Genomic DNA, 7936 nt, shown 5'->3' on the forward strand with positions numbered 1-7936 from the left:
TGGAGCTTTAGCATATTGTCCTTTGCTACCAGTTGCTACGAGCATTTTATCACCGGGACTCAGCCAAAGACTGTGACAATCATGCAGGATGTAGATAAGCACAGCCGTCTTCAGGCATTGTGACCTGCAGACAGATTACCAGAAGCAATAGCAGGGCACAGTGTTTAGGAGAAAGGTTACAAACTATCTGGGGATTGTGTACAGAACCTTCTGGCCTCAGGATTTGGGGCCAGATATTTTTTCAACCAAAGAACTGAAAAGGCTTTTGAACATAAAGCTTTTTAATTTTACACATGTATGTTTCTATTCTTAGGCTCTCAAAAGTGTGTTCTAACACCGCAGCAGGTGTGAAAACACTACTGCACCACCCTTACTTGTCCTGGTCCTGGTTGCGGAGCAGATAGTCTGAGCAAAAGCTGAGAATTCCTCCAATTCCATCAGTAGGACATCAGCGTGTTCCAGATCTGATAGTAAAGATTTGAAACTGCATCAAGAAGCCATCCGAAGTCGATCAATAGTAGATGTCCGCTTCCTCCTGTCAATGTGTACCACCGAGTTCCTCTGACCGTGGTCAACCCTTTCAGTTCCACCAGGCCAACTGTGCATCCATTCAAAACGTCTAACCACGTCAACAATTTTACATGCTGAGGCTCATCTCAAGCTTCTCCAGCGTTTCGCTCACAGCTTCCACTTTCATCTTCAGTTGCCTCTTCCTCAGTCCATTTCGATGCTGTGCCTCCAGGAGAGCCTCCGCCTGCTTCCTGAGCAGGTTCTCCTGCTCCAGCTCCTTGAAATGGAGATCCTCAAGCAGCCTCCCGTGCTTAACGGACAACTCCTCCAGTTCGTCTTCCAGCACTTTCACGCGAGCTTCGCTGGCGTCCCTCATAGCCTTGTCCTCGTTGTGCTTATCCAGCTGCTTGTGGAGCTCCTGCAGCTTCTTCTTGTCCTGTTGAAGGCTCTCATGGGGACACGACGGCTGCTTGTGAGCCGAGGACAGCTGGCGCACCACACCCTGGCACATCAGCGTGGTCAGCTGTTTCTCCAGCAGGCAAATCTCCTCCATGTGGGCTTGGTAAAAATCTGAACTCAGCTGAAGCGCCAGTCGGAAGGCGCCGTCATGTTCTTTCTTCAGCGTCTCCAGACGTATTTGCATCTGCGTGTCCAGAATGTTGATCTCGGCCTCCAGCTTTTTTTCCGACGCCTCGATCATCGGGAGGATCTCGGCGTTGTGTTTGGCTTCCAGCTCCACCGTCCTCCAGTCGTGCGGGACTCTAATGTCCACCAGTTCGAACGCCTGTTCAAACTTCAGCTCTTCGATGTGGTTTTGGCTGTGGAGCTCTTTCTCACTGAGATCCACCTGCAGACTGCGGATCTCATTCAGGGCGCCCTGCTCCATCTCGAAGCGCTTGTTGTCATGGAGGGAAGAGTAACTCGCCTTGTCTAGCTTCAGCTGGGAGATGTTGCTCTGACACTCAGACTCCAGGTGCCGGACTTTCTGCTGGTACTTCGCCACCTTCACCCGGTTGCGCATCTTGGCCTCGTCTCGCGCGATGCTGCCCTCCCTCAGCTTGTCCTTCACGTCCTGGAGCTTTCCCTTGGAGATCTCCCAGAAGGCTGTGACCTGGTCCCTCATCAACTGGAAGCTCTTTTTCTCCTCCTGGATGCGGCCGAGCTCCCCTGTTATCTTGGCGATGCGCTCTGTCAGTTGCTCCTCGGTCATCTCTTCTAACGGAAGGTTCTCATTGACCACCGGCTTTTTGCCTTTGCCTTTGCCCTTGCCCTTTCCCTTTCCTTTCCCAGCCATCTTTTGACTGATCCAGCAGAACAGTATCTACAAAAAGTTATTGGTAGGCTTTTGCATATGCCGCGTTGAAAGCTGAGAGGTCCGTAATTTTCTGGTATCACATCCACAAATGACGACAAATGTGTGTTGATGATGCGTCTTTTCAAGGACAAAGAAGATCAATCAACATAGATGACATCATGAGATATCTTTACACGACATGTGTGCTGATCTCATAAAATCTTCACGAGTGATGCAACAAGGATCTTGATGTTGCGCTGGACTGTGACCTCGGTGCACTACTCAACTATTGACCATTCATAGAATGTTCTGGCAGGGTACAGAGAGTTTGTTGTAACGTAAAACCTGGACCGGGAAAAGCTTAGTAGGATCAGTCTCTGAGGTTCATTGTGTATTTTCACCAAACACAACAGATTAGCACATTCCGCGGTGTCACTGACACATCTGAGAAGAATTATGGTTTGTAAAAGATGTTTGACACTAAAGCCTTTTCCTCTCCAGTGGAACCTTTTTCTTCAGTTCCTAGGATGACATAAGCTTCCTGTTTCTTTCCAGGAAGGAACTCCAAAAAATGTAACGGGAGTTAACCACAGACGCTGTTATTTCATCTTCGACAAAGTCGAGACATAAAATCCAAAAGCCAGTTTAGGCTGACTGTTTGCAAGATAGCTGGTTAGCTTGATAGAGGTAGCGTATCAAATGTGTATTTTAGCAACCTTTCTTTGCCACTATTAGCCAAAAATTGTATAAAACCCAAAACCGGTGAAATTGGCAAATTGTGTAAATGGTAAATAAAAACAGAATACAATGACTTGCAAATCCTTTTCAACTTATATTCAATTGAATAGACTGCAAAGACAAGATATTTAACGTTCCAACTGGAAAAATGTGTTATTTTTTTTGCAAATATTAGCTCATTTGGAATTTGATGCCTGCAACATGTTTCAAAAAAGCTGCCACAAGTGGCAACAAAGAGTGAGAAAGTTGGGGAATGCTCATCAAACACTTATTTGGAACATCCCACAGGTGAATGGGCTATTTGGGAACAGGTGGGTGCCATGATTGGGTATAAAAGCAGCTTCCATGAAATGCTCAGTCATTCACAAACAAGGACGGGGCGAGGGTCACCACTTTGTCAACAAATGCGTGAGCAAATTGTTGAACAGTTTAAGAAAAACCTTTCTCAACCAGCTATTGCAAGGAATTTAGGGTTTTCACCATCTACGGCAGGGGTCTCAAACTCAATTTACCTGGGGGCCACTGGATGCAGAAACTGGGTGAGGCTGGGCTGCAAGAAAAGATTTCTTAAAAAAAATCTAACATGCACAATTTAATGAATTCACCTTCTTTGAATGGCTTTCCCGCCTTAGCAACCATCTCACTCACCATGTAGCTAGCTTTGACTGCTGCATCGCTCTTTTCGCTTGCTTTCTTGATGAAATCTTGTTGCCTCAGTAGACTGGTTTTAAAATTTGCAACCCAGTTCACTCTCTCATCTCCCTGGTATTTTGCATACTCCTCAGCATGTCTAGTTGTATAATGACATTTCAAATTGTATTCCTTGTGCACCGCAACTTTCTCTGCATCAACTACAGAAAAGAGCTATAAGGATTATTCATAAAGTAGATTACTTAGAATACACTAACATATTATTTATTAATTCGGGTTTATTGAAATTACAGGAGCTAGTAAAGTTACAGACATTATGTGTCATGTTTAAGGCTAAAAGTAAAACATTACCAGCAAATTTACAAAAAATGTTTGTCATCACTTCTGAGAATGAAGAGCATAGAAGAAAAGCCGTGGAGTTTACAGTTACCTTAGCACAATTAGCCCCGAACGGGCTAACATCACCACTAACGTGTTACACGTCTGATTCGCCCAGCGACTCTCTGTCGGAGTATCAGCGCTGGGGTCCAGTGCACCACACTTTTGTATTGTCGCTCGGTCTTTCGGCGGAGTGGGGGTGGGGGTTTGAGGTGGGCGGGGTTGGGGGTAGCGGGGGTGTTTTTGTAGCCCGGAAGAGTCAGGGCTGCAAAGGATTCTGGGTATTTGTTCTGTTGTGTTTATGTTGTGTTACGGTGCGGATGTTCTCTCGAAATGTGTTTGTCATTCTTGTTTGGTGTGGGTTCACAGTGTGGCGCATATTTGTAACAGTGTTAAAAAATAAATAAAATAAAATATGACCACCCTCAGTGTGACATGTATGGCTGTTCCTCAAGTATGTCTTGCAATAGATTGCATATGTCTGCAGAAGCCTCACCCATGTGTCTGTACCGGCTAGATGTAGTATTATGTAAAAGATGATGCAGGTGACAGTCTCAAGAGGTCACCAAAGACAGTATGATCATGGCACACCCCTGTGCCGAGACCGTTATACCACACCGTGTTTGGTAGGGTTGGGCCGCAATTGGCCCGCGGGCTGCATGTTTGAGCCCCCTGATCTACGGTGTGTAAGATCAAAAAGTTCAGAGAATCGGGAGAAATCACTGCACGAAAGCGATGATAATATGAACCTTCTATCCCTCAGGCGGTACTGCATCAAAAAGTGACATCAGTGTGTAAAGGATATCACCACATGGGCTCAGGAACACTTCAGAAAACCACTGTCAGTAACTACGGTTCGTCGCTACATCTGTAAATGCAAGTTAAAACTACTATGCAAAGCCAAAGCCATTTATCAACAACACCCAGAAACGCCGCCGGCTTCGCTGGGCCCGAGCTCCTCTAAGATGGATTGATGCAAAGTGGAAAAGTGTTCTGTGGTCTGACAAGTCCACATTTCAAATTGTTTTTGGAAACTGTGGATGTCGTATCCTCCGGACCAAAGAGGAAAAGAACCATCCGGACTGTTCAAAAGCCAGCATGTGTGATGGTATGGGGGTGTATTAGTGCCCAAGGCATGGGTAACTTACACATCTGTGAAGGCACCATTAATGCTGAAAGGTACATACAGGTTTTGGAGCAACATATGTTGCCATCCAAGCAACGTCTTCATGGACGCCCCTGCTTATTTCAGCAAGACGATGCCAAGCCACGTGTTACAACAGCGGGGCTGCATAAACAAATCAACGTGCTTGTTACTAGCCACCTGTGCCACTACATCAATCCAAACAGGTGGCATAAACAGCTCGTTTGACAGGCAGATTAGTATCTGGCATGAGTTAGCGTTAGCAGTGTGGCTAAGCTACGATCACATGTAAAACAGGATCTGCTGAAATTAGATGTGATGTGACTGTGAGGACACACCGAGGAGGAGTAGTCGGGCTCAGCTCGCGTCACGCTCCACATGAAAGATAAAAGATAAACTGTGGGAGCCATCTGGGCGGCATGTGGCTTTTGTGCGAGGGTTCAAGTCCGGTCTTAACCCAAAACATGAACAGGAAGTCAAACTGATAGCTGACATTCCTTATCCCATGTTCTCATCGCACCAGCGTCAAGATCAAGACTTGATAGAATGATTGACAAGTAACATCCTTCATTTGTTTTTCCAGTTCAAAGCTATACCAAAAAAGTCACTTTCGCTTTCATTTTCTGTCAATCAGTTACAGATGTGAAGAGTGTAAGTATGACCTTTTTTTTTATTTATTTTTTTACAGTGGTTATGTTAACCTAGAATAATGTTCAAATGTAATGTTAGCATGTAGCTCACATAGCTATGTTAATGTTGTTAACCCAGCATGATGTTAAAATGTAATGTTAGCATGTAGCTCACATAGCTATGCTAGTGCTGCTAACCTATTTTATTTTTAAATGTAATGTTATCATGTAGCCGACATAGCTATGCTAGTGCTGCTAACCTAGCATGATGTTAAAATATAAGGTTAGCATGTAGCTCATATAGCTATGTTAATGTTGCTAACCCAGCATGATGTTAAAATGTATTGTTAGCATGTAGCTCACATAGCTATGCTAGTGTTGCTAACCTATTTTATTTTTAAATGTAATGTTAGCATGTAGCCCACATAGCTATGCTATTGTTGCTATCCTAGCATGGTGTTAAAATCCAATGTTAGCATGTAGCTCACATGGCTATGTTTGTGTTACAAACCTAGCACAATGTTAAAATGTAATGTTAGCATGTAGCTAACATAGTTATGTTTGTGTTACAAACCTAGCATGGTGTTAAAATGTAATGTTAGCATGTAGCTCACATAGCTATGTTAATGTTTCTAACCCAGCATGATGTTAAAATGTAATGTTAGCATGTAGCTCACATAACTATGCTAGTGTTGCCAACCTAGTATGACGTTAAAATGCAATGCTAATAGCTATGCTAGTGTTGCTAACCTATTTTATTCTTAAATGTAATGTTAGCATGTAGCCCACATAGCTATGCTATTGTTGCTATCCTAGCATGGTGTTAAAATGCAATGCTAATGTAGCTCACATAGCTGTGTTTGTGTTACAAACCTAGCACAATGTTAAAATGTAATGTTAGCATGTAGCTCACATCGCTATACTATTATTGCTAACCTAGAATGGTGTTAAAATGTAATGTTAGCATGTAGCTCACACAGCTATACTATTGTTGCTAACCTAGCATGGTGTTAAAATGTAATGTTAGCATGTAGCTCACATAGCTATACTATTGTTGCTAACCTAGCATGATGTTAAAATGTAATGTTAGCATGTAGCTCACATAGCTATACTATTATTGCTAACTAGCATGGTGTTAAAATGTAATGTTAGCATGTAGCTCACATTGCTATACTATTGTTGCTAACCTAGCACAATGTTAAAATGTAATGTTAGCATGTAGCTCACATAGCTATACTATTATTGCTAACCTAGCATGGTGTTAAAATGTAATGTTAGCATGTAGCTCACACAGCTATACTATTGTTGCTAACCTAGCATGGTGTTAAAATGTAATATTAGCATGTAACTCACATAGCTATACTATTGTTGCTAACCTAGCATGGTGTTAAAATGTAATGTTAGCATGCAGCTCACATAGCTAGACTATTATTGCTAACCTAGCATGGTGTTAAAATGTAATGTTAGCATGCAGCTCACTTAGCTATACTATTGTTGCTAACCTAGCATGGTGTTAAAATGTAATGTTAGCATGTAGCTCACATAGCTATACTATTGTTGCTAACCTAGTATGGTGTTAAAATGTAATGTTAGCATGTAGCTCACACAGCTATACTATTGTTGCTAACCTAGCATGGTGTTAAAATGTAATGTTAGCATGTAGCTCACATAGCTATACTATTGTTGCTAACCTAGCACAATGTTAAAATGTAATGTTAGCATGTAGCTAACATAGCTATGTTTGTGTTACAAACCTAGCATGGTGTTAAAATGTAATGTTAGCATGTAGCTCACATAGCTATGTTAATGTTTCTAACCCAGCATGATGTTAAAATGTAATGTTAGCATGTAGCTCACATAGCTATACTATTGTTGCTAACCTAGCATGATGTTAGAATGTAATGTTAGCATGTAGCTCACATAGCTATACTATTGTTGTTAACCTAGCACAATGTTAAAATGTAATGTTAGCATGTAGCTCACATAGCTATACTATTATTGCTAACCTAGCATGGTGTTAAAATGTAATGTTAGCATGTAGCTCACACAGCTATACTATTGTTGCTAACCTAGCATGGTGTTAAAATGTAATGTTAGCCTGTTGCTCACATAGCTATACTATTATTGCTAACCTAGAATGGTGTTAAAATGTAATGTTAGCATGTAGCTCACACAGCTATACTATTGTTGCTAACCTAGCATGGTGTTAAAATGTAATGTTAGCATGTAGCTCACATAGCTATACTATTGTTGCTAACCTAGCATGATGTTAAAATGTAATGTTAGCATGTAGCTCACATAGCTATACTATTATTGCTAACTAGCATGGTGTTAAAATGTAATGTTAGCATGTAGCTCACATTGCTATACTATTGTTGCTAACCTAGCATGATGTTAAAATGTAATGTTAGCATGTAGCTCACATAGCTATACTATTATTGCTAACCTAGCTTGGTGTTAAAATGTAATGTTAGCATGTAGCTCACACAGCTATACTATTGTTGCTAACCTAGCATGGTGTTAAAATGTAATATTAGCATGTAACTCACATAGCTATACTATTATTGCTAACCTAGCATGGTGTTAAAATGT

General features: G+C 42.0%; 1 protein-coding gene across 1 annotated transcript; it reads right to left on the bottom strand.

Annotated features, from left to right (window-relative positions):
- Positions 1 to 263: 263 nt before the first annotated feature.
- Positions 264 to 2018, bottom strand: LOC133611323 (dynein regulatory complex subunit 4-like). The gene has a single exon (XM_061968020.1). The coding sequence runs from the start codon at positions 1802 to 1804 to the stop codon at positions 638 to 640; it is 1167 nt and encodes a 388-aa protein (XP_061824004.1). The 5' UTR covers positions 1805 to 2018; the 3' UTR covers positions 264 to 637.
- Between the last annotated feature and the right edge of the window lie 5918 nt (positions 2019 to 7936).

Source organism: Nerophis lumbriciformis, linkage group LG08 (assembly GCF_033978685.3).
Source record: "Nerophis lumbriciformis linkage group LG08, RoL_Nlum_v2.1, whole genome shotgun sequence".
In the NCBI taxonomy this organism is placed as follows: Eukaryota; Metazoa; Chordata; class Actinopteri; order Syngnathiformes; family Syngnathidae; genus Nerophis; species Nerophis lumbriciformis.